Genomic DNA, 27,777 nt, shown 5'->3' with positions numbered 1-27,777 from the left:
TTTTTAAAGGTTTTATTTATTTATTTGACAGAGATCACAAGTAGACAGAGAGGCAGGCAGGGTTGGGAGGAAGAAGGCTCCCCACTGAGCAGACAGCCCAATGTCGGGTTCGATTCCAGGTATCATGACCTGAGCCAAAAGCAGAGGCTTTAACCCACTGAGCCACTCAGGTGCCCTAAGAATGTTTATTTAAAGGTAGGTAAAAGAGTAACTGCAAAAAGTTTGGAATAAGGACACCATTAGCAAAATAAATTTTACCTGTCATAAAGCCAATATTCATTGTATCATCTGCCTGTTGTCAAGTCCTCAGTAATATAGGGAATGTTTGATAATGTTTGAGAACTCAGGCTTTGAAATAAGACGTCGGTTGGAAGTCTGACTCTTCTGCCACTTTCTTCTTGTTTGGCCTTGGGGAAGTTACTTAAATTCTGTAAGACTATTTCCTTATTTGTAAAATGGGAATAATATACACTTCTACATCATGGTAGAGACTTAAAGTATTGTATGTAAAGTGCTTAGGACTCAATATTAGCTGTTAAATTTGGAATCGTTAATTTGGTTTCCTTATCCCATTGCATTTCTTGTTTTCTTCTGGTTGTTTTTCTTAAGGAAAAAAGAAAAAGAAAAAAAAAAAAAAACCTACTGGCTTCCTATGTAAGAAGCCCTTAGGTGTTGCTATATGCTTCCCAAGGGACTTTGATTGAGCTGACTTTTTACAACAAGCACATTAATTTTACTTAGATTACAGGTTAATCTCGGGGGTTTTGGTTGAAATTGCGAGGGATGTGAAGAATGGGTTAAAATACTCCCAAAGCCCTTCTTTCCGCCTAGGGACGAATTTGTCAACGCATTAAAAGAATAATAATTAAAAAAAAAAAAAAAGGAAAGGAAAACAGAACAACAACAACAAATTAAGTGTCCAGCCAAAAGAGTGAGAATGCCAACTCAACGTTTTTCAAACCAGTTTCTCTCGCTGTCTGTGGGATTCAGGCACGTGACGACAGTACAGAACACAAGGCAGAAGAGCCGGAGAAGAGACTGATAATGGGAGGTCAGCTCTAGATGGAGATGTCACGTCAACCCCTTCCTAGGTAACCTCTGGAGGTGTAAGGACTGCAGAAGATGGCATTTCTTCTTCTAGGCGACTTTGGTCGTCAGGCAAGCATCTCACACAACGCCAAACATCACTGAGCAGGGATGAGATTTGCGAACCTGAACCACCCCGCCTTTCCAAAGCTGGAGAACGCGGCTCTGCGGCGAGAGGCATGGTGACTCTCGCAGAGACCTCTGGGAGTTGTAGTCCCCAGGGGCGGGAGGTTTGACAGCAGCTGCCGACTTAACGCGCTCAGAACTCCATCCCCCGCCGGCCCCCGCGGCTTAAGCTATTGCCTCTTCCTGTTCAGGAGAGGAGAAACCCTGCTACAGCAAGTTGAGAGGATTTGGGAAAGGGTCTCCGACTTTTCGGAGACTGAGCCCTTGGCGGAAGCAGGTAGAGCATGTTCCCTGGTCTTACAAAATGACCCCTCGGTACGGGCGGAGGGGATAGAGGGGAAGCGGCGGGAACCGCTGAGCTTGCTGTGGAGCCGGCTGTTGCCGGGGAAGTTCTTTAGTGAAACGCGTCGGAACAGTTGCTTATTAGGGGATCCGTGAGGACAAAGTCGGGGACTGAGGAGACCACTCCAGAGGGGCGACGCGCGCTCCTCTCGGCTCTGGTGACTCCCGCGGGAGCAGAGAGAGTTCAGGGGGCTATGGGGAGTCGGTGCGTGTTTGAGCCTGGGGGTGATGATGGGTAAACACCCGGGTGAGAAGGAGGAGAACTGGAATTATTGAGAGAACGGGAGAACCTTCTCTGTCCCGAGTAAGGAAGAGCTGGAGAAAGGAGATCCTGGGAGGGAACACATTAGTGTCTGGGGCTAGGACCACAGATGGGTGGGGGGCCGAAAGAATTAAGTCCTCGCCTCTCTTTTCCCCGGCTCAAATGTGAGAGCGACTGTCTTGATAGTAGGTGACTTTATATCTTAGCTGTCTTAGAATACTAGAGCTGGAGGAGGCCTTTGAGAATAGCTAGTAAAGCACATTCTCTTCACTTAACTGATGAGGAAACTAAGGTCCACCAAGTTGGAGACACTGCCTCGCGCATGACCAGCCAGCCAGTTAATGGCCAACTTGACTAAAACCTAATTTTCGTTACTCTGAAGCACTGCCGTAATCTATTGCTGAGATCAGTACAGCAGCAAACTCTAACCTGTTACTCTTTTTTTTTTTTTATGCTTACCTATACAAAATAATAGGCAGACGCTGAAGGGCAAGTTTTTAAATTTCTCAATAGATCAAGGAAACCCCGGCCTTAACTTAAAGAAAAATCTCTACAAACTTCATAGTAATATAAAAGGTTGGTAGCAAATTAACATGTGACCTTTTCTTTCCTTCCTCTGGGAACACTTAGCCTTAGATTGCTTCTCTCAATCCTAAATGCTGTATATCTAAGTCATATAAAAATAGCATGCTAATTTGATTTTACAGTACCCTACATATTTACAGTAACGGGTAAACGGCATACGAGGTTGGGAATACCCACCTGAACTATAAAATAAAATAATATTTATAGTATTTTTTAAGAAGGAGATATGAGCATAAAAGTTAAAAAAAATTAGGAGATTAAAAACTTCTACTGGGCCTGCATTTTATAATACACTTAAATTTCAGTCCATCATCAGCATTCTTTCTTACTGCATAACAGAACTGAAAAGCATTTAGTGTTCCCATTGCATTGTTTTGGCTGGTAATTTCTTTATTAGACTACATTGCCCTCCAGCACGGTGAAATTTAACAGCTTTTGAAGCATTTATTGATCAGTTTGGAAGCATGTTCTACCAGTCTCCTCAGAATTGGAGCTTTACAACTCTTATTGGCTGACCATTAAGTGATTCAGAAGGAAGAGTTTGAGATAAATTCATTACCAGACATTATAGCAGTTGCAGACTTCTGTAGATGAAAACATGTATACATAGCATAACTTCTTTCACCAAGCTGCCTTTTTTATGCTGTGGTTCCATTAGCTTTTATATTGGCGTAGTACAGAAGTGACCAAACTATGACCAGATTTGCTATGACCATTGCCCCCAGATGCATTTGTTTTTTATAAAGTTTTATTGGGGGGCAGTCAGTTAAGTGTCTGCCTTCTGCTGAGGTCGTGATCCCAGGGAGCCCCACCTCAGGCTTCCTGCTCAGCAGGGAGCCTGCTTCTCCCTCTCACTCTTCTAAACCCTGCTTGTGCTCTCTGTCAAATAAATGAAAGTATTTTTAAAAATTGAAAAAAGTTTTAAAAAGTTTTATTGGAACACTGCCATGCTCACTCATTTATATATTGTCTTCTGTGCTAAAATACAGAGTTGAGGGGTGCCTGGGTGGCTCAATGGGTTAAAGCCTCTGTCTTCCGCTCAGGTCATGATCCTGGGGTCCTGGGATTGAGCCCCACATCGGGCTCTCTGCTTGTCAGGGAGCCTGCTTCTTCCCCTCTCTCTGCCTGCCTCTACCTGCTTGTGATCTCTGTCAAATAAATAAATAAAATCTTTTTAAAAATTATAAAACACAGAGTTGAGTAGCTGCAGAAATGATAAGGCTCACAAAGTGGAAAATATTTATTATTTGACCCTTTACAGAAAAAAATTTGTGAACCCTTGCTCCGCTAAGCTGAATGTAAATATAGTATTTGAACTTCTACCATATGCAGAGGTATTAGGTAATACTAATTTTCAGTCTTTGAGAAAGAACATATAAATACTTGTATGCTGGGTCCATAATACAATTGACCCTTAACACAAGTTTGAACTTCAGAGGTCCAGTTATATGTGAATTTTTTACAGTATAGTACTGTAAATGTATTTTCCTTATGATTTTCTTAATAACATTTTGCTTTCTCTAGCTTTTAGTGTAAGAATACGGTGTTTAATGTGTACAATATACACAATATGTGTTAATCAACTACATATGCTATCAGGAAGGCTTTCAGTCAAAAGTAGGCTATTACTAAAGTTTTGGGAGAGTCAAAAGTTACATGTGCATTTTCAGCTGTGGGGTTGGGGGTTTGAGGTTGCTGCCCCTAACCTCTGCTTTGTTCGGGGGTCAACTCTACTTTTGTTTGGGCTAAAATTGATGGGTCCTATTGCAGATGGATGCTAGCATCTTAGCTAGACACTGTAGACTGGCTTTTGCAAAGAATTGTGAAAGGACACTTCTGAGCCTAGTGTGGAAAAGAGCTGACATCCTTTGAAATATACTGATATTTACAATCAATACCTTTTTAAAAAATTATTTTTATTAACATATAATGTATTATTTGCCCCAGGGGTACAGGTCTGTGAATCATCAGGCTTACACATTTCACAGCACTCACCATAGCACATACCCTCCTCAAAGTCCATAACCCAGCCACCCTATCCCTACCCCTCCACCCTCCAGCAACCCTCAGTTTGTTTCATGAGATTAAGAGTCTCTTAATGGTTTGTCTCCATCCCGATCCCATCTTGTTTCATTTTTTCCTCCTCTACCCCCCACAACCCCCCTGCCCTGCCTCTCAAATTCCTCATATCAGAGAGATCATATGATAATTGTCTTTCTCTGATTGACTTATTTCGCTCAGCATAATACCCTCTAGTTCCATCCACGTCGTTGCAAATGGCAAGATTTCATTTCTTTTAATGGCTACCCAGTATTCCATTATATATATATATACCATATCTTCTTCTTTTTTTTTTTTAAGATTTTATTTATTTATTTGACAGATCACAAGCAGGCAGAGAGTCAGGCAGAGAGAAAGGGGGAAGCAGGCTCCCTGCTGAGCAGAGAGCCCGATGTGGGGCTAGATCCCAGGACCCTGAGATCATGACCTGAGCCAAAGGCGTGGCTTAAACCACTGAGCCACCCAGGCACTCCTACCATATCTTCTTTATCCATTCATCTCTTGATGGACATCTAGGTTCTCTACACAGTTTGGCTATTGTGGAGATTGCTGATATAAACATTCAGGTGCATATACCCTTGTGGATCACTACATTTGTATCTTTAGGGTAAATATCCAGTAGTGCGATTTCTGAGTCATAGGGTAGCTTTATTTTCAACTTTTTGAGGAACTTCCATGCTGTTTTCCAGAGTGGCTGCACGAGCTTGCATTCCCAGCAATAGTGTAGGAGAGTTCCCTTTTCTCCGCATCCTCACTAACATCTGTTGTTTCCTGACTTGTTAATTTTAGCCATTCTGACCGGTGTTAGGTGGCATCTCTTTGTGGTTTTGATTTTTATTTCCCTGATGACAAGTGATGTGGAGCACTTTTTCATGTGTCTGTTGGCCATCTGGATGTCTTCTTTGCCTAATAGTAAAATTTACAGTCAATACCTTTTAAGAATTTATATCAAATGAACTTTCTTTGGTGGCTTTCTATGTCCTTTTTATGGAAAAAAAGTATTTTTCAGTGCAGATATCAGCAAGCAGTTCAGTAAACTGTTATTTTCCTTTTGAGACTCCATACTGAACCAATTTTAAAGTAAGTGGGATATATTATTAAATTACTTAGCTTTAACATTAATAGTCTTGCTTCTATGACTTTGTTTTAAAACTCAGAGGACTGGGTGCCTGGGTGGCTCGGTCATTAAGCAGCTGCCTTTGTCTCAGGTCATGATCTTAGGGTTCTGGGATCGAGTCCCACATTAGGATCCCTGCTCAAGGGGAAGCCTGCTTCTCCCTCTTCCACTCCCCATGCTTGTGTTCCCTCTCTCATTCTCTCTCTCAAATAAATAAATAAAATCTTTAAAATACAAAAAAAATTTTAAAAACCTCAGGTTTGAGCCATTAGAAGTGATTTTATCTGTTTATGTCATCTTTTATGTTTAGATCCCTGTATCAGTGTTGTCTGAGGCAAATTAATGGTATAGGAGTATTTAACATTTTAGTTAATTATTGATGGTGCTATTTTGTGTTATTATCTATGTAGCATTAGCTCTGGACCTCTAATTTGCTCTTAAATTCATCAAACTTGAGAATATCTTGTAGTTGTACTCATCAAGACTTCCAAAAGGCATTATATTTCCTTTGAAATAGCATTTTTGGGGTATTTGAAGTCAAGCTATTTGACTAATTGAGGCAACTGAAAATTACCAATTTTCTTACAATTCTTTGTATTTACTTGAATATTATTAAATCCTGGAAAGGCATTATAGGGTTTGGACTCATTTAAGGCTTATTTAGATCACTGAGATAGTATCATTGTTCTTGCTTATTTGGAATAAAGAGCTAATCTGGCAACACCACAACATTTCAGATTTGCTCAGAACAAACACACATATGTGATTAAACTGGAAACTTTTTGTCAAATCCTGAACACCCCTCACATTTTCCCTAACTTTGATTATCATTTTTGGGAAGGCTGACTGAGGTCCCAGGACCTTTCTAGATTTTTCTTATTCTGGGTTTTCTAATATTTAATTTCAGCAAAAGTATTGATTTCCAGAAGTTAAAAGAATCCTCTCTTCCTAAACTCAGTCGCATTCTCAGTTTAGTATAGGAATCAATATTGCAGAGCGTATTGGTTAAAAACCGAAGTCTGGGCAGTCATCACAGTAAACTGGAAGTAACATTTGGGACCTAAGTAACCTGGTTTCCATCTCAGCTGTGGCTTTATTAGCCAAATGATATAGGACAAGTTACTTATGAGTTTCAGTTTCTTTTTTTATAATTTGAAAGTAGTACCTTTTTTCCAAATTCTAAGATTAGTTGCAATTAAATAACATGTAAAAACTTAGGCCAGGAATAGGTGTTCAGTAAATAAATGTTAGTCCCAACTCCCACTACTTATTTATTGATTTTTCTTTTTCCCTGGGTTTTTCTCCAAAGTGACATCCAGTTTTCTTCTTCAGAAATGATTTCTTCCCTTTAGGTCTTTTCTTTTTGTGACAGTTCAGTAATACTGTGAAGCTTAACTTCTTTATCTTTCTTACCTCACCGAGTTTACTCACTCTATACTAAAGGCATATAGATACATCAGCTGATTTTATTCATACCACTAAGCTAAGCCAACACATAATTTTACTAACTACTTTAAAGAGCCAAACTCATAATAAAATGATAGCTGTGTTTGTTGAACACTCATTGTGAGTGAAGGCACATTATGTACTTTATCTCAAATCTCAAACCCTATAAGACTAGTACTTTTATTATTCCCTGAACCAGTGAGTCTTAGGGAGTTTAAATCAAAGTCACATAGGAAATAGCAGAGCCAGGATTCAAACCCAGACAGTCTGACACATGAGCTTTCAACTACCACACTCTACTTGATGAACCAGTGTAGACCATGTCCCAAATTAAGCATTGTGTATAATTCAAATGAAGGAATATCCTGGCAATGCTTTCTGAAGATGATTTTATCAGTTTTTAGAGATTGAGGAGCAATAAGGCTGTATCTCCCAGTCAAAATTTAAATTCTTCTCTAGTATTTCTTAGCAATTCTATTGTGACTTGATTAAGTTTAGTTTTATTAAGTACAGAAATGATAGCAAACTTCTATACAGAATTTAACAGTACCTGGCATCTTCCTAATGTTTGTACAAATTGAATTTATGGTCTTTTAGAAAAGTTTTTATGTGCATTAGATTTTCTTGAATGAATAGCCCTGCAGTTCTTAATGTTATTCTTTTTGATGAAAGGATACTGGCTGACAATCATCTTTTTAATTCCTAAAATATTTAATTTTTAAAACTGAGAGAATGTTTTAAAAATTCTGTAAAGCTAGTAACTTGGTTTTTTTCAGAAGGCAAGTTAATGCTGAGATTGAGATTGTATTTGCCAAATGGTTTATTTAACAGAGGTTCACTGTGGGAATTTCACAAGCCAGTAGTATACAGAATGATGCCTCTTGATAAGCCAATAAAGAAATACTCCAAATCGGTGATAAATTAATTATACTCTCATTCAAGACAAGAGGAGATGAAAGGAATAAATTCCAAATTTATTTAAGGTGTAACTTTTTGGAGTTGATACTTGGGAAAGACAGCTGAGTCAACCAGAGTGAATGTCCAGCTTCCTACACAAAAGTAGAAGTCTCCTGTTGTTAGAGCATGTTGCTAGGGATGGTCATTGTCCCTGTTGATGGGCAAGATGATCTTCTGGGCTGCTGCATGGCTTTTACCACTGCATATAAAAGTATCCTTTGCCTCAGCAGGATCTAATTGCCCCCAGGTCTTTAGAGAGCTATTTTAGATCACAAGAGTGATCTAAAGATCACTATCTCTGATAGTCTTCCCAAACTCACTATTTATAGTACAGATATCCCCCTTGCCATAGTTGCTTCTTCCTGTGTTTTTATTGATAAGCAAATAAACTCCTGAGTTCTTATCCATGAAAACATCCTAGCACGCTTAACTTTGTTCTTATATCAAAACAACTTCTTTTTTTTTTTTTAAACAACTTTACTTCTAAAACAACTTTTTTTTTTTTTTTTTGGCTTTGTCATAAACAGGTTAAAATTATTCACTTAGGTTGTAAACAAGTAGATTTAAAATCTTATCAAACCAATACACAGAATAACTTCTTTACAATATCTTTTTTTCTAAGTTTTTAATTCCTGTGCTATGTCCACCTTAATTTAAAATGTATTTTTGTTGGTATTTTATATAGAATATTTTCACTCTTTTTACCCAGGAAGCAATTTTTTCAGGTTAAGTAGTCATTGACAGTTTTAAATTAAGGAAGTTTAATAGGAATATCAATACTAGTTTTATAATTAGTGGTTCAAATAATCTTGAAACATACTGCTTTTCAGTTTAAAATTTAAGACCAAACAAGTCAACTGAATTATTAATTAGTTTTATTATGTAGAAGGAGGAAGGAACTGAAAGATCAAGTTAGTGTTTCTGTTTCTCAACTAACTCTATTTTTGTGAAATTACTTAACCTTGCCTCAGTTTCTTCCATCTTAATGAAAGATTAATAACAATTACCTTTGAATAATGTATGCTTTTTATTCAGGATCATTTCTGATGCTTCAATCTAAATACATACAATGCATTTTGTGAATCTGTTTTAAACAGTTGAGTAAACTTTTTACCATAAAAAAATAAATTTTGTACTGCTCTATTGGAAAGTTAATTTAGGAGCTAGGACTAGCAATTGGTGTACACTTTAATTAAAAGTAAAATGATGAACTGAAAATCAAAATTGGTAATTAACATCCTACTAGGTTTTATTATTTAAGTGATTTAGAACAAGTTACCTGACTTCTAGGCTTCTTAAATAATAATGTTTTTTAAGTTTATTAAGATTGGGAACCATAAGTTAAAAAAATATTTTTTTCTCAGTACTTCAGTACATTGTAGAGGCTTGGTGAGAAGTTGTTGAATGAATATATTGTTCAGGGTTTGCCATTACTCAGTATTTTAGTTGTCTCATCTTAAAATAGATAATCAGTTTTGCTTGTGTGCTCTATAGAATGACACAGAAATAAAGCCCTTCAGGACTGAAGATGGTAGGATTTTGATTTCACTTTTTTTGAAAAATCACTATTACATAAGGTACTTCTTTAACATTATTTGTCTCTAGTGAGACTAAAAAGTTAATGAGACCTTTGGCTTAAATGCTGGGCTGGAAAACAGAAGAGGGAAATGGAAAGGAATGACTGAGGAAAGAAAACGTACATATTCTGGAGATAGAATGTGTTACCAACATCTATGTCACTTAATAGTGGCATTTTGACTTTTGCCTACCTCATTACTGCAGAATTTTTCACTTGAAGAGGTTAATCTCAAGAGGCTGCATATGTTTAAAAAAATAAACAAACCAACAACAAATCTTTTCATTTGTTTTCTGAGAGGAATAATAGTGGGTTTGAACATTTGTTTTCCTGTTACAAAGTACTAAGTATAACATGCATCATTTCATTTAATTTTCAACCATACCAGTGGGGTGGATGCTATTGTTTCAGTTTCACAGTTGGGAAAACAGATTCATGAAGGTTAAGTGTTTAATCTTCAATTACATAAGTAGTGAGTGGCAGGTAAGCATTGCTGACTCAAAGTATTTTCTACTGTGTTCTAAATGCTATTTTTAAAAAAATACCAACAGCAGACTTAAGACTCCGTTAAACAAATACAGCACCAATATAACTATACTTGTTTTAAGTAGTCTGGCAATAAGAAACAGAAGGTGAAAAATAAGAGAGACAAAGGGCAAAGAACAGGAAAGAAGCACAGCATAATGGCAAAGAATACAGGCTTTGAGCTTAGACTGCCTGGGTTTGAATTCTAACTCTCCCCCTTACGAACTTTGTAATCAGTTAACTTCTCTGTACCTTGTATACTTATTTATAAAATGAGGATAATCATAGTAACTTAGAGTTGAAGAATAAAGGTAAAGCACTTGCCTTAAATGTTAAAACCTATTTATTTCACTTTATGGAGTTTGCTTTTCTTGTGTGTGTCTGCTTTTTTCTGAAATACAACATCCATTTAGAAAAGTGCATAAAGGGGCACCTGGATGGGTCAGTTGGTTAAGCGGCTGCCTTCTGCTCGGGTCATTCTGGGATCAAGTCCCGCATTGGTCTTCCTGCTCAGCAGAGAGCCTGCTTCTCCCTCTCCCTCTGTCTGCCACTCTACTTGCGCTCTCTCTCTCTCTGTCAAATAAATAAATAAAATCTTTTTTTTTTTAAGTGCATAAAACAAATATATAATAATAAAGTAAATGGCCATATAAGCAGAATCAAGTTGAAAAATGCAATATTGCCATCACCATTTAAGATCCTCTCCTGCCTGTTCCTTTCATAACCTCTTACTTTACCTGCGTAGAGCAGGGTTTCTCAACTTCAGAACTATTGACATTTTGGACTAAATAATTCTTTGTTGTAGGAGGCTGTTTTGTTCATTGTAGGATATTTAACAACATCCCTAGTCTACCCACTGGGTCTAATAGCACTTCCCCCCCGTGATAAAAACCAATTGGGTGAGATCAAATCCTTCTCTATACCTCTCTACAACTCTACCTGCTGTGTACAGAGTAGACAGTAAGGGCATAAGGGTAGAAGCAGGGAACTCCATCAGAAAACTGTCGTAGAGGGGCGCCTGGGTGACTCAGTGGGTTAAGCCTCTGCCTTCGGCTCAGGTCATGGTCTCAGGGTCCTGGGATCAAGCCCCACATCAGGCTCTCAGCTCAGCAGGGAGCCTGCTTCCCCCTCTCTCTCTGCCTGCCTCTCTGACTACTTGCGATCTCTGTCTGTCAAATAACTAACTAACTAACTAACTAACTAGAAAACTGTTGTAGAACTCTTGATAACAAATGGTGGTTTCCAGACCCAGGATATACTTGAAGAGAAAGCCAAGACTATTTTCCTAATGGATTGAATGTACACTGAGAAAAAGAAGTCATGAATACCTCTGAGGATTTTGGCCTTAATAACTAGAAGGATGGTGATGCCAGCAACTGAAATCAGGAAAACAATCAGTAGGATACTTTTTTGGGGAAAAAATTAAAAGCTCAGTTTTGATATGTTGGTTGCCTGTTATATCCAAATAAAAATGTTAAGAAGAATATATATGTATATCAAATAATTATATTGTTCATCTAAAACTAATGCAATGTTTTATGTCAGTTATATTAATTTTAAAAAGATGGGAGCACCTGGGTAGCTTAGTTGGTTGAGCATCCAACTCTTGATTTCGCCTCAGGTCATGATCTCAGGGTCATGAGATCAAGCTCCACATTGGGCTCTGAACTCAGCAGGGACTTTGCCTAGGATTCTCTCACTCTCTCCCTCTCCCCCTGCTTGCATGCTGTCTCTAAATAAATAAACAAAATCTTAAAAAAAAAAGATGTTAAGTAGGCAGTTGGATATGCGAATGTTAAATCCAGGAGAGAAATGTTGGCTAGAAATGTTACTGTGGAAGTTGTCATTGTCTAGATCAATAGAACTTTCTGTTATGATGAAAATGTTTTATTTTTACACTGTGCAATATGGTAACCAGTAGGCACGTATGGCTACTGAGCACTTCAAATGTGGTTAGTGTGACCCAGGTGCTGAATTTTTTTTAAATTTAATTTATATATATATATATATATATATATATATATATATATATATATGGGTGACTGGTGGCTGCTGTATTATACAATGCAGGTGTGTTACTAAAACCATGAGATTAGAAAATATTATCCACAAATTGAGGGTAGATAGAGAAGGGAACCCACACTGAACCTTGAGACTGCAATTTTAAGAATTCTGGGACACAAGAAGTAAACAGTAAATGAGACAAAAGAGGAGAGACCAGTAAGGTATAGAGAAAACTTGGAGCCCTAGTGAATCTAGTTTATTAAGAAGGAAATATATATATGACACTTATTTCTGATGGAGTGAGTAAATTAAATACTGAAAAATAACAACAATTGGCTCTTGGTCATTAGTAATCTAATGAGCACTTTTTTTATAGTGATGGGAAAGATAGCATGGTTTTAAGAAATAATGGAAGGATCTTACTATTTTATGCTTTCTATTTTTCCTCCCTTTTTAATGTTTTTCTCCTTTTCCTACTCTACTATAGTAATTTTAAGTTACATACTATTTTCTGTTATGTTAATAGTTACCTTTAAAATCATAACATGCATTGTTTCAAACATAATGTTAATCTGGACAATATAAGGACCTTAGAACACTAATTCCAAGACCTTCACTTGACTTTTTTTCCCTTTAGTCTGGAATTTTAATTCCTTTTTTCTACTCTATGATAATATTATTTTTTTTTTAAGATTTTATTTATTTATTTGACAGAGAAAAATCACAAGTAGATGGAGAGGCAGGCAGAGAGAGAGAGAGGGAAGCAGGCTCTCTGCTGAGCAGAGAGCCCGATGCAGGACTCGATCCCAGGACTCTGAGATCATGACCTGAGCCGAAGGCAGCGGCCTAACCCACTGAGCCACCCAGGCGCCCTACTCTATGATAATATTATTAATTCTGGTTGGAATTAATTAAATTTCTTGAATTTGTAGATTGTTATCTTTTATGAATTGTGGAAAATTCTCAGCCACTCTCTCCACATGTTACCTCTGCTATCTCCTGTCTATGGTTCTCCAATTACATGCATGTTAGGCCTTCTTTTTCTATCTCCCATGTCTCTTAACTTTGTTTCCACATTTACTTTTTTTCTCTTTCTCTGCTGTTCTAGATAGTTTCTAGTATTATTCTATATATCTATATATAGAATGTATATATTTTATAATATAACTAAATACATATTTATTATGTATTTTATATATTCTATCTATTTTAGAATATAACTATACATTCTAGTTAATCAGTTTTGAACTTTAAAACCCATCCATCACATTTAAAATTTTGGCTGTTTTATTATTGGAGGGGGTTAAAATTCATTCTGGTTCTTGTCAAACATGCTGGGTTACTTTTTGGTAATCCACTTTGTTTTACAGAATACATTTATTGCAGTGTGTACTGGGAATTGGATTTGAGGTTGTAAACTAAGCTGGTAGAATGAGCTTTTATATGCAAAGTGAGATATTAATGTAATTAATCTTATAAAATCTTTTTTAAGGATTTATTTATTTATTTTTGAGAGAGAGTAAGAGAACCATGTGAGCTGGAGGGGGGGGCAGAGGGAGAAAGAATCCTCAAGTAGACTCCCTGCTGAGAGCCCTGATGCAGGGCTCAATCCCAGGATCCTGAGGTCATGACCTCAGTCCAAATCAAGAGTTGGGTCACTTAATCAACTGAACTACCCAACACACCATTAAGTCAAAAAAAAAAAATTTTTTTTTAATATTTATTTATTTGAGAAAGAGAGAGAGAAAGAGAGCATGAGCAGTGGGGAGGGGCAGAGGGAGAGGGACAAATAGACTCCTTGCTGAGCAGGGAGCCTGACGTAGGGCTCAGTCCCAGGATCCCAGAATCATGGCCTGAGCTGAAGGCAGATGCTTAACTGACTGAGCCACCCAGCCTCCCCAAATCAAAAATTCTTAATAACAAGTTGACAATAGAAGGAAAAAAACCTCTTTTTTGTTTAAGATTTTATTTATTTATTTATTTGAGAGAGAGAGAGAGAGAACGTGCACAAGTGGGGAGCAAAAGCAGAAGGAGAGGGAGAAGCAGGCTTCCCGCTGAGCAAGGAGCCTGATGTGGGGCTCAATCCTAAAGGACCCCCAGATCACGACCTGAGCCAAAGGCAGACACTTAACCAACTGAGCCCCGAAACCCTCTTCAATTTAGCTTCTATGAATTTAGCTTCTTTAAGTACATTGTGCTTAAAATTTTCTTTTTTTATTTGTTTTTTTTTTGTTTGTTTTAATTTCAGTATAGTTAACATTCAGTGTTGTATTAGTTTCAATGTACGATATAGTGATTCAGCAGTTCCATATATTACTCAGTGCCCATTAAGATAAACACACTCCTTGATCCCCATCATCTATTTCACCCATCCACCCCACAAACCTCCCCTCTAGTAACCATCTGTTTGTTTTCTATAGTTAAGAAATTGTTGTTTGGTTTGTCTCTTTTGTTTGCTGTTTTGTTCCCAAATTGTATCTGTGAATGATACCATATAGATTGGTCTTTCTCTGACTGGCTTACTTTGCTTAATATTACCCTCTCTAGATCCAACCATGTCTGCAGATGGCAAGATTTATTTTTTTGGCTGAATAGTATTCCATTGTGTGTATATCCACTTTGTTTTTTATTTAAAGATGGGAAGCATAATTGTTTTCTAGTATTATTTTGATAATTCCTATAGTTGAAGTCTTTATGAATCTATTTCTGCTCATGTTTCTCCTGGTTCTCACTAAAAGCATTTTATTTCTTTGCATGCTAGATTTTTTTTTTACTGTGTACTATTCAGTGTCCTTGGAAGATTGTTAGCAGGTCTTCTTTGAGGCATAGGAACAAGGTGTGTCCTCACAGAAAAGATTTATATTTGTTTGTTTCTAGCAGTTACCTAGAAGTCCTACCAAGCAAATTAACCTTAAGTTAAATTCCTGGGTTTAAGTATTCTTTGACCTTCTGCAAATCCACATGAAGCACAGTTTGTGGTATGGAATACTTCCTCCTCCACAGATGCATGCCTGCAAGCACATGTGTGCACACACACGCTGCCTATGGGCATGGTCAAGAAATCTTGTTTGTAGTTCCCTTGTGAGGGAGTGAGTCACTTCTACTGCTTGTTAATCCCCAGTGCAATGGTAAAGATCTTTACTCTCTTACTCTGTTACTGGGAGAAGGGAAAGGGCATGATTTCTTATTACATCATTCCTTACTTTGGGTGAATCCCAGGTTTTATCTGCTATTTTCCTAGTACTTCACAAGGCCTTGAAAACCTCAGTCCCATTTTCTCCTGGTACAAAATACTCTGTGGGCAGAAGCAGTTTCTCGAGCTGTTTACCTCACTAGGTTCCTTAACTGTACCTACTAATCGCCTGATTACCATCATTATTTTTGATGCTTTTCAAAAGATGTTTTCTGTATTTTATCCAATATTTTTATAGTTGTTTTCTACAGGAAAATAGGTCCAAATAGCCTAATCTGGTTTTTTTTTTTTTTTTTAAGATTTTATTTATTTATTTGACAGACAGAGATCACAAGCAGGCAAAGAGGCAGGCAGAGAGAGAGGAGGAAGCAGGCTTCTGGCTGAGCAGAGAGCCCGATGCGGGGCTCGATGCCAGCACCCTGGGATCATGACCTGAGCCGAAGGCAGAGGCTTTAACTCACTGAGCCACCAGGCGCCCCAATAGTCTAATCTGTTTTATTACTAGAAACAGATTGGGGCAATTGCCCCACTTATTTTTTAGAAAGCTGAAAAATAAACAGTAACTCCAATTCAGCTTAGCTAATTTCTGATAAAAGATTTCAGGCATATACCTCATTAAGATATCATTAGCAAACTCCTATATTTTTCCAATATCTTATGCATGCAAATGTATTACTTGTTAGTAATAAAATAATTTTAATTAAGTTTTATAGTTTTTATCCTTTCTTATTTATATAGGACTGACTTCATCAGTGTTTAGAGGCTAAGAAAAGTGGCAGATATGGATAGTGATTCTAGGCATCTTCTCATCCCAGAGGTCAATCATGAAATAATAAATCCTGGACCTATGAATATCCAGTTTGATTCATCAAATCTAAGATCCAAAAGGTAAGTGATTAAAATAAAACATTTATTTCATAACTAGAGTTTTTAATTATTAGACTAGAACTATGTAGCCAAATACATATAGCTTTGAATATAAAATATCCAGTTACTTAACAGCATCTATATGTTTGTATGTGGAAGGGAAAAAATATGAATACACTTTAATCTTTTATATTTAAGCTCACCATTTGTGTTGTAGAAGGGGTTGGATTAAATTTTACAAAGTAAGATGCATTTATATAATTCATTTAACAAATATATATTGATTACCTGCTTTCTGCAAGGTAATATACTAGGTACGGGGGATAAAACAGTAGAATTAATACATAATCCTAACCTTCACAGTGCTTAAATTCCAGCAAATAGTTTAAGATAATTTGAGTTTAAAATTTATTTCATTGCATACCTAGAAAACCTGAAAGAATCCATTAAGAAATTATAGAGAATTCAGTAAAGTGGCTGTCCATAAAATAAACAAAAATAAGTAGTATTCCAGTAATAAGGTGTAATGGGAGAAAAAAAAAGTAAGAGTAGCCTAACAGTGTGCAAAATCTACATGAGAGAAACTTCAAAATAAGATTTAGAGTGTTTTTCCATATATGAGAAGCTGACTGACTGTGAGTTGAACTGTTCTTTCTTTTTGTAATTTAACACAAAGATAAACTGCTACCAGTACACCTATGAAGTAATCTCTTAGTACTTAGAGATTTTTTTTTTTAATTTACTCAAAGAACCCTTGAGCTTATTTGGTATTTTATCGTATATCTCTTATGCAATTATAAAAATGAAAACAAAATATTTCAGTTAAGATATTACTTACTGATACTTCACATTTAGAACATGATCCTTTGCAATCAGTTTTCTAACTTGGTGTCATCAAAATTGTTTTTTGTTTCCCCCTGTTGTCCTTTGTATCATTAAGAATGTAATAATGTAGTACTTGTTAAGAGAATTTTCTTTCAAATCACTGGCACTTTCTTTAGTTTGGATGCTTGCACTTTCCTGATCTTACCAGAAGGTGTCACAGGTTTTCTGACAATAATATGGTTCATATTTCTTCTCAAATGGTCCTTAAATGGTTTGATGACTGAAATGACCAGTTATTTATAATTTACCTATAATTTACAATATACCAGTCATTTACAATTAACTGTCATACCACCAGGAATAATTACATTTATGACAACTACCTGGCTGATAGTGATTAAGAGATGTTCTGGATTATGAGATATGTCCATATTTTAAAAACATATAAGAATTGGTAAAATATGACATATAATGAAAAGGCATATTTTGCAGTCAGTGGAAGGACTCTAAAATACAGTCTTAATGCTCTTTAAATTTTAGTCCATAAATTTAATGTCTCCCTCAACCCCCAAAAGTGCCAGCAGTCAATTCCAAAGTTTGTATGGCCCAGCAGTTTCACTTCTAAGCATTAACTCACAATATCAAATAATATATGTACAAGGTTATTTAATGCAGTATTTTTTTTAAATAGTCTAAGATTTAAAACAACCAGAATGTCTTTTCTTAGAGGACTAGATAAATAAATTTTGGCACATTGATATAATGGAATATTTTTCACCCTTTAAAACGAAGGAAGTGGCTTTATTACATATCAAAAAGAAACAAATCATCAACTTGTTTTGTTAAATCAGAAAAAGTCCAGAACAGTGTAGTGTACCATCATTTGGGTAAAAATAAATTCTAAAACTGTGTATGCTACAATATGTATAAATGATTCTGGAAGAATAAGTAGTAAATTTTAAGAGTGGTTGCCTCCTCAGAGAGAAACAGTGCTTGAGTACAGATGCTGTTGGGTAAATACCCAACGATTCAACTACCCTAAGAGTTCCTTGGCCACAGAATCTTAATCTTGTTAACAGAGGCAGTAGGTTCCAGTCCAAGAGATAAAGGAGGATTGAAGCTAGAGATGGCAATGTGAAATTTGTCATAAAGAAATGTATCGTTGTCATTTACATAGTGGCCACCACAGAAGATAATGAAATGAATCTTAAATTTTTCACTTGTGTATTCCAACATCAAGTGAATACAAAAACTTATGAATGCTGATTGAATACTCAGGATTTTCTTGAAACATCTAAATTCTATGATAAATAATTGACCACTGTGACAATAGAATATAGGTCATTAAAGTGCATTCCAATTGGCAGGAGTTTGGACAGTTCCCTGAGAATCTGTTTAACCAGGTAGATTAAATGGAAATATATTTTCTATAATGAAACTTGTCAAAATGAGAAGGGATCAACTATTGACAATCATGAGATCACTACCTGGGTAAGCATGTTTTAAGGAAGGCAAATATTGGGGTACCTGGTTGGCTCAGTAGGTTAAGCCTCTGCCCTCGGCTCAGGTCATGATCTCAGGGTCCTGAGATCAAGCCCCACATCGGGCTCTCTGCTCACCGGGGAGCCTGCTTCCCCCTGCCTCTCTGCCTGCTTGTGATCTATCTCTCTCTTTCTGTCAAATAAATAAATAAAATCTTATTTAAAAAAAAGAAAAAAGAAGGCAAATATTTATAGACACTTTGCAGTATTGAATGCTAATTTGCTTGTGAAATAATTTCTGCTTAAGAAAACAGGAACTATTATTTGATGAAAAAAAAAAGAAGTACCTAAAAACATTGTTAGTTCTATTAAAATATGGGTTACTTCACTTTATATGCATTAAAAAACCCTCAGACACAGTGAGGGAAGTTATTTTCCATTAGAAGAACCAGCTTAGGGGCTCCTGGGTGGCTCAGTAGGTTAAGCCTCTGCCTTTGGCCCAGGTCATGATCTCCGGGTCCTGGGATCGAGTCCCACATCGGGCTCTCTGCTCAGCAGGGAGCCTGCTTCCCTCTCTCTCTCTGCCTGGCTCTCTGCCTACTTGTGATCTCTCTCTCTCTCTCTCTCTCTGTCAAATAAATAAATAAATAATCTTAAAAAAAAGAAGAAGAAGAAGAAGAAGAACCAGCTTAGACAACTATTTCTAACACAGATCATTTTGGAGTTACCGTAAAGCTTTGGTGATATCCCATTATAATATTACTTGTGTAGTATTATTATGTAGATATATTTTAAAATCTGTTTACTTCTTAAAATGAGGCTTTTAGCTGCATCTTCATAGGTTTATGAAATAATGAGTTTCATCATTATTCTAATATGCATTATGATAAATATCAAGTAGTTAAAATAGCGTTGGTCTTTGTGCTACCTAAAAATCATCTCACATGTAACCACACTTGGGGAAACTGTGTTTGGCCATCAGAGAATAGAGAACAACATTTGATATTTTAATTTGCTTTTCCTCAGTTTAGCTTGTGATTAATTTTCTCTCTTCCACTAGGTGGCAATCAAAATATCTATCAGTTCAAATGTAACAATTTTAAGAACTCCTTTGGGCTGATAGTGTGCTGGATCTGCTTATGACATTGGTGTAAATGGGGTCTAATTAGACTCATGGAGGATGAAGCTTGTCACTGTAGAGTAGGAATACATGTCATAACCATTTGGATCTTTTGAGGAACTTCTGCAAAGCATATGTGTATACTTCTCTCTACACACCTCTTCTCCCTCTCAGTTTTTCACCTGGCTTGGGGTGGAGTTAGGAATGTGCGTGGAGGGACAGAAAGGTTTAGAAATCTCCTGTGTTGTATGTGATAGATTCCATTGGCAATCACTGGTCCAAGATATTGTCTTCCTGCTTTTCCCAGACTTTCTGGTAACCAAAGATATAGCTGGTATTCAGAATTGCTTCATACTGTGATGCTGCTCTGGGATTATGCCCCTTGAGAGTTGAACATTCCAGCCAGTCTAAAACCAGATTATGAAGTGGTTATTTTGTTTTTGAGCTCCCCTTTTTCAGTTTTCTTCTATCAACATTTCCTTTTTCATTTTTCCTAGGGTATAGGGCTTTCATGCTCCTTTTGTATCCTAGTGTTCCACCAGGGCAATAATTGACCCAGCAGTTTCCTCTTAGGCAGTGCTTGGTAAATCATACTTTTTGTCCCCCCTTTTTCACTAGTTCTTTTTTTTTTCTCTCATCAACTGTTTTTGTTTTGTTTTGTTTTTTAATTTCTTTAAAGCGTAACAGTGTTCATTGTTTTTGTACCACACCCAGTGCTCCATGCAATACATGCCCTCCCCAATACCCACCACCCTGGTTCCCCCAACCTCACACCCCCCACCCCTTCAAAACCCTCAGGTTGTTTTTCAGTGTCCATAGTCTCTCATGGTTCACCTCCCCTTCCAATTTCCCTCAACTCTTTTCTCCTCTCCATCTCCCCATGTTCTCCATGTGATTTGTTATGCTCCACAAATAAGTAAAACCTTATGATAATTGGCTCTCTCTGCTTGACTTATTTCACTCAACACAGTTCTTATCTGTCCTATTCTTGTGGGATCTGTTGTCTATTTGGTGTTTTGATGGAAAACAGTCTTATGTGTCAGAGACCTAGTCTGTTACCTTTCCATAGCTATTTGCATTTTAATATGGAGAATCCTAGAAATGTAAAAGCCTGACCTAAAAGTTAGGGGTTTTTGTTTTGTTTTGGTAAGTGACAACATTGCAAGAACTCTGGTAAGTCAGTGGGACAGAGGTAGATATTGAAAATAAGCAGCATTCCTGGTACCTTCAAACACACTGTGTCATGGCCCCTCGTTTTTTTAGAATCTCTACTAGTCTGCACGTAATGTCAGATGGCCTCTTTCTGTTTCGTTTGGCAATAATACTACCCCTGAATAGCAGCCTGAATTGACTCTTTAGGATACTTGTGGTCCTGGGAGAGAGCAGGAATAACAAAGCAAAGTGAGGAGTTTATTAATTTGTAAGAGTAGATCTGGGCCCAATAGTAATAATTGGAAGCGGTTACTGAAGCTTGGTAGTTCCATAGTTAGGGATTATGGAGGTGTATAACAAGAGATAGAAAAGTAGTTTTCCCAGGGATGCTGATTTACAGAGCTGCATAAATTATATTTTGAGAATGTGCCATCCATGTTAAGTAGATGGGACAAGGATCTTGACAATATATCAGTGACAAGGATGGTCCACTTGCTGATGCAGCGCTACTTCTATACCCTCCATCTCTTCCTTATTTTTCTTCTATTCTCTTTTCTCATTCTTCTCCCCGTTTCCATCCCCATGTTACTTTTCCACAGTGGAACCCTTTTTTGCTAGATGCTTACATGCATATGTGTGCGTCTGTGTGCATTTGGTAATGCATCAAAATCTGAAATGATTTTTTTCTAATGGATTATTTTCATTTTCCTCTATAACTTACATATTATCTTCAGTATAGATGGTCTACTACTTCTATAATGAGAACCAAGTTATTCAGAAAATACAGCATTCAGGAACACCTGGGTGGTTTAGTCAGTTAAGCATCTACCTTCTGCTTAGGTCATGGTCCCAGGGTCCTGGGATTGAGCCCTACATTGGGCTTTCTACTTTGTGGGGACTCTGCTTCTCCCTCTGCCCCTCCCTTGCTCGTGTGCATTCGTTCTCTCTCTCTCAAATAAATAAAATCTTAAAAACAAAAAAGAAAATATAGTAGTCTTATAATTTAGGGTAAAAGTAGTATATGCAAAATAAAAACTCATTTTCTTAAAAGCATTATTTAAATCACCTGTGTTTCTGTGGAATGTTACAAATCATGTTTTTTTCTCTACTTGGTGGAGCTTTTTTAGTAGGTGGGTATAAGGAAGTTTCTGACAACAGAAGCAAAGGAAATAAATTCCATCACATAGAGGTAAACATTGTTGAAATATTTTGGTACATTTCATCTTGTCCCTCTTTTCTATGATTTTTTTGGTGAGGTCACATAGTAGATAAAATTTAAGGTACTGCTCATTCAGTGTAATTCTTTACTTCTCCCTGTTACTCCCTAGCTATCTCCCTGCCTGCCTCCTCTCTCTGCCTCTTTCACTCCCTCTCCACTTGCCGCCTCCTATCCTTTTTTCTTATATTTTTACTTTTGTCAGCAAACATTCACTAAGCATTTGTAGTGTGCAAGAAGTGCTCAAACACAGCCCTTACCTCCAGGGAAGGAGATAGACACACGCTGAGAAAAAGGGAGCACTATGATGAACAGTTATAAATATTTTGATTTTATTTTTTTTAACTCAGTACTCATTTTTCACTAGGAAAAATACTGGTTTATCACATCCTGAGCTAGCATTACCAAGAATCCTGTGGAATTATCTTCCTGTGAGTAACTATGCTGTAGGGTCTGGCTGAGCCCAGCCAGAAATACAATTTAGCCATTAGTAGTCCTGATGGCTAGGTGTTTTGGGGGCTTTCTGTGCAGGCACTGCTCTGAGTAAGGATATTTGTTGTGGTAGTTTTTTTGGACTGAAGTTGAAGTTCTTTCCTTTGAATTTTGTTTTATTTGTAATACATAGTCTTACAAATATGTGGTAGATCTTCTAAAGGATTAAACTGGTTGAAGTTTACTAACATCTGGTTACAAGCATTTCTAAAGGAAAGACCTATTCAGATGCTCCCTGACATAGATGTGACAAAGGCATGAGGCCTCCTTCCTGCTTATCCCCTCTGCCCACCAGGAAGGGGAATAGAAGTCCTTATCTCCACTTCTGAGTCACTAAGGAGATTTTCAATGTCTGGCAGGAGTTAGCAAAGTTTTTTCTATAAAGGGTCAGATAGTAAATATTTTAGGCTTTGTGGTCCTATGAATTAAACTTCACCATTTTGCGGTGAGAATAGCCATAGAATACAAAATTACATGGACTTGGCCATGATCCAATAAAACATGCCATAGACTGGATTTGTCCTATCCTGACATAATCTAACATCCTTAATCTTTAAAAATGAGTTTTAGGGACTCAGATATATGGTTCCTACCACTGTGACTCTGTTACTCCTAGGGATACTTTTTGCCTTGTTTCTGGAAAAGCTAGAAAGTAAAGCCTACTCACCTTAATTTCACTCTACTCCCACAACTGCTTCTAATAAAACTGTTCTCATAATAATTGTTCCAATCAAAATGGTCCTTTGGACAATAAAACAGTCTCTAGCCTTCCCCTGAACTCAGGTCATGATCTCAGGATCGTGAGATCAAACCCTGCATCAGGCTCTGAGCTCAGCACAGAGTCTGCCTGTCCCTTTCCCTCCCCCTCTGTCCCTCCCCTCATTCTCTCCCTCTCTCTAAAAATGAATAAATAAAATCTTTTTTAAAAAGGAATTCTTGCCGTTTGGAGGCATCTTTGAGCTCGCTGAGTAGACACCATGAGCAAAGCTCACCCACCCGAGTTGAAAAAATTTATGACAAGAAATTATCATTGAAATTAAATGGTGGCAGACATATTCAAGGAATATTGCGGGGGTTCAATCCATTTATGAATCTTGTGATAGATGAATGTGTGGAGATGGCAACTAGTGGGCAACAGAACAGTATTGGAATGGTGGTAATACGAGGAAATAGTATCATCATGTTAGAAGCCTTAGAACGAGTATAAACAATGGATATGTTCATCAGAAGAATCAACTGCTTCCACATGTCCCCTCTCCATAGTACCTGTTTTACTACGATATAAAAATCAGATCGTGTGCATTTTCATATTGAGCTTTTTTGTTAAATAAACTTTTATAATAGCCAAAAAAAAAAAAAAAAAGAATTCTTAATACGAGAAAATGCTTACAATATATATTTGGGGGGCATTTCAGTGATTCTGAAGCACAATTTTTACTGTAAAACTTTTTACTTCTCCTTGAAACCTGGTACTTTCCCCTTGTATATCATTCTGGCTTCAGTCTCTATCCCTAGAGTTTATAGCAGTTAAAATCCTTGGATGACCTTGCCAGAGGACTTTAGGCCTGCATCAGTGGCATGAAGTTAAAAGGAAAGGAAATTTTAGTTAAAATGCTGACCTGGCATTTTTCTTCTTCTTCTTCATTTTTTTAAAAATGGAGAATATTTAGGGTTACAAAACGGGAAATTTTCTTTCTTTTCCAGAAATTCTTTTTTTTTTTTTTTAAGATTTTTAATTTATTTGACAGAGAGAGAGACAGTGAGAGACGGAACACAAGCAGGGGGAGTGGGAGAGGGAGTAGCAGGCTCCCTGCTCAGCAAGGAGTCAGATGTGGGACTCGATCCCAGGACCCTGCAACCAGGGCCTGAGCCGAGGGCAGACGCTTAACCATCTGAGCCACCCAGGCACCCCTCTTTTCCAGAAATTCTTCTGGTGGATTTGTGTAAGAAGGAGGGTAGTGATTGGCAAGACATTTCAGGCTGAAGCCTACCCTTTATTTATAATTAAGACATACCCTTTATTTCAAAATATTGTTAATGATATTCTTAACTTATTGCACTTAAGTTTATTGGGACAATTTGTGATTTATTTTGACATTTTCATAGGGTGGTTAAAAGGAAGAGTTGCTGGAGAACTATACTATCTTGGAAATTTTTCCCACATTCCTAATCTTCCTTTTTTGAGGTCACTCATCATGTCCCGTTTGGATCTGCTTTTTCTAGGTGGAAGATAGGATGCAGTGATGGTGGTGGTTTTATTTTATATCAACCTAGAGATAGTGAAAATACTGATTGATGTTTGTATTACAAGGAATAAATACCAAGATACTAGTGCTGTCATTTGCCTCATTATTACAGTTGTTATTTTGACTATTTTTATGTTTAATAACAGATTCATTCAAAGGCCATTTACAACTTCGGAAGTTTTTACATGTTAGAAAGTTTCATCCATGTATGTAAAATTGCAGATAGAAGTTTTTATTGGTGACAAACATCATTTTCAGCAATAATATGTACAATGGAAACATTTCTCTCTTTTTTTAAAGATTTTATTTATTTGACAAAGAGAGACAGAGCGGGAGAGGGAACACATGCAGGCGGAGTGGGAGAGGGAGAAACAGGTTTCCCACCAAGCAGAGAGCCCGATGCAGGGCTCTATTCTGTGTGGAGCTTAATGTGGGGCTCCATCCTAGGACTGTGGGATCATGACCTGAGCCAAAGGCAGACGCTTAACGATTGAGCCACCCAGGCACCCCAGTGGAAACATTTCTAAACATCCATTATCAGAATATTCTCTACTCAGTGTGAATTTTTAAAAAGCAGCTACTTTCTTGGGGCACCTGGGTGACTCAGTCTTTCAGTGTCTGACTCTTGATTTCATCTTGAGTCTCAATCTCAGATAATGAGTTCAAGCCCCGCCCAGTGTGGAGCCTAGTTAAGTATGTGGAGGCTTTTAGGTTTTTAATGCATGCTGTGTACCTATATAGCATACTTTTGATAGCGGCTTGCCATTGCAGGAGGAGTTAACATATTTTAAACAGTTTTCTTTTCATAGAAAAGTAGGTAACTTGTGTTTGAGTTTGACACATCTTTATTAATAGTTTGCCAAAAGATAACCAGTAAACTTCTGTATGATACACAAGATTTTTTTGGTCCCTTTTCATCTCCTTACTAAATTTTGAAAGAATGGGTTAATTCAAGTTATATTTTTAAAGTCTTTTATCACGTGATATATGTACAAAAGACTGTATAGCATGTATGTACATTTTTATTTTTTTTTAAGATTTTATTTATTTGAGAGAGACCACAAGCATGGGGAGGGGCAGAGATAGAGGAAGAAGTAGCCTTGCTGCTGAGCAAGGAGCAAGAACCAGGGGCTCAGTCCCAGGACCCTGAGATCATAACCTGAGCTGACTGAGTAAGCCACCCAGGCACCCCATATGGACAATTTTTTTAAATAATTGTAAAACCAACACCTATGCAGCCAACACCAAGGTATAGAAAAAGCAGCACCCCAGAAGTTCCTCATATGTCCTTTACCAAACACATCCTCCTTCCTCCCTACAGGTTCACCACTCTCCAGATGTTTGTGTGACCGTTTCCCTACTTTTATTTATTTATTGTCTCTGTATCCCTAAAGACTGAATTCAGTTTTACCTTTTTGTGCGCTTCATGTAAATGAGATCATTCTATATATATTATTTTAGAATTTTTGTTCAGTAGTGTAATTTCCATCCAAATTGTATATAACAGTATTTCTTTCCCATGCTTTCTGCTATTTTATTCTATGACTATCTGAAGTTTACGTATATTTACATTCTACTCTAGTTAGACATTTGGGTTGTCTCCAATGTGAAGATCTTACAATTAATGTTCTTATAAATATTGTATGTGTGTCTTAGCATACATGTGTAAGAACTTTTCTAGGATATATGTATGTGAATATTCAACTTAACTAGATAATGCGAAACTCTTTTCAATAAGAGTTAAACCAGTTTACGTTCCCACTATAGTGTGTAAGAGTTTCCATTACTCTACCTCCTCCTAGTGCTTGGTATTGTCAGATTTTAAAATCTTAGCAATTCTGGTGAACATACAATGGAATCTCATGTTTCCTGCCCAAAAGAATGAGGTTGGGAAAGTGTTATTAATGATTACTCATTGTGGGGTTATGGGTGATTTTTATATTTGTTATGCTTTTTTAATGCTTTCTGAAGTATTTATACTTAACTTGTTAGCTACCACTCCATTTCTTTGGCTCCTTTTTACAAAAAACTCTTTGCAAGGATTATTTATTCTCACCATATCCACTTTTTCTCTTGAACCCAATTCAGACAGGCCTTTGCCATTACTACTCCACTGAAAGCACTCACATCACAGTCACCAGTGGTCATTTCATGGATCAGTTCTCATCTCATTTGACTTAGCAGTAACACATCACACAGTTAATCATTCTATCCTCTTAAAAAATGGTTAATTGGTTTGAAGATAACACACTAAATTAACACAGTAAATTGATTTTTGTACAAGTTGCTGCTTCTTTTGTACAGTACTTAACACTTTGATTACTCCCTCCATCATTTCTCCCCCACTTTATTTTATTTTTTTTTTTAAAGATTTTATTTATTTATTTGACAGGCAGAGATCACAAGTAGGCAGAGAGGCAGGCAGAGAGAGAGGATGAAGCAGGCTCCCTGCTGAGCAGAGAGCCCAATGCGGGGCTCGATCCCAGGACCCTGGGATCATGACCCGAGCAGAAGGCAGAGGCCTCAACCCCCTGAGCCACCCAGGTGCCCCGTCCCCCACTTTATTTTAAACATTTTAAACCTACAGAAAAGTTGAAAGAATTATCCCTATAACTTTTCATTAACATTTTTCCTGATTCTAAAGTAATACAGGCACCTGGGTGGCTTAGTTGGTTGACTGACTGCCTTCAGCTCAGGTCATGATCTTGGAGTCCCAGGATCTAGTCTTGCAGCTAGCTCCCTGCTCAGCGTGGGGGGTGGGGGAGTGGGTTCTGCTTCTCCCTCTGACCTTCCGCCTCTCATGTTTGCTCACTCTCTCAAAATAAATAAATAAAATATTTTTTTAAATAAATAAATAAATAAAAGTAATGCAAGTTTTGATGATTGTACTATGGTTATATAAGATATCAACATTGGGGAACCTGAGTGGAGTGTACTCCACTCTTTGTACTGTTTTTCTAACTTCTTTGTGACTGTAAATAATTTCAAAGTATTGGGGCATCTGGCTGGCTCAGTTGGTAGGGCATGCAACTCTTGATCTTTGGACTGTGAGTTTGAGCCTCACGTTGGGCATGGAATTATTTTTTAAAAATTATTTC

General features: G+C 37.2%; 1 protein-coding gene and 1 pseudogene across 6 annotated transcripts in view; both read left to right on the top strand.

Moving 5' to 3' along the window:
- Positions 1–1,351: 1,351 nt before the first annotated feature.
- SLC38A9 (solute carrier family 38 member 9) overlaps positions 1,352–27,777 on the top strand; it is an 83,332-nt gene continuing 56,906 nt past the window's right edge. For 2 of the 6 annotated variants that reach the window (XR_009353960.1, XM_059175002.1), the window contains exons 1-2: positions 1,352–1,489; positions 16,019–16,168. Coding sequence is in view for 3 of the 6 variants with exons in the window: in XM_059175002.1 (XP_059030985.1) it covers positions 16,062–16,168 (107 nt within the window). In the remaining 3 variants the exon portion in view is untranslated. Of the gene's footprint in view, positions 1,490–2,291; positions 2,393–16,018; positions 16,169–18,251; positions 18,464–27,777 lie in introns of those variants that run through there. The other 4 variants (XM_059175003.1, XM_059175007.1, XM_059175006.1 and 1 more) reach the window with 4 other exon arrangements.
- LOC131832241 (small nuclear ribonucleoprotein G-like) lies at positions 23,396–23,771 on the top strand (annotated as a pseudogene).

The sequence above is a fragment of the Mustela lutreola genome, chromosome 5 (genome assembly GCF_030435805.1).
Source record: "Mustela lutreola isolate mMusLut2 chromosome 5, mMusLut2.pri, whole genome shotgun sequence".
Lineage (NCBI taxonomy): Eukaryota > Metazoa > Chordata > Mammalia > Carnivora > Mustelidae > Mustela > Mustela lutreola.
The sequence above is the reverse complement of the archived record's forward strand: the minus strand, read 5'-3'. Positions and strand labels throughout refer to the sequence as shown.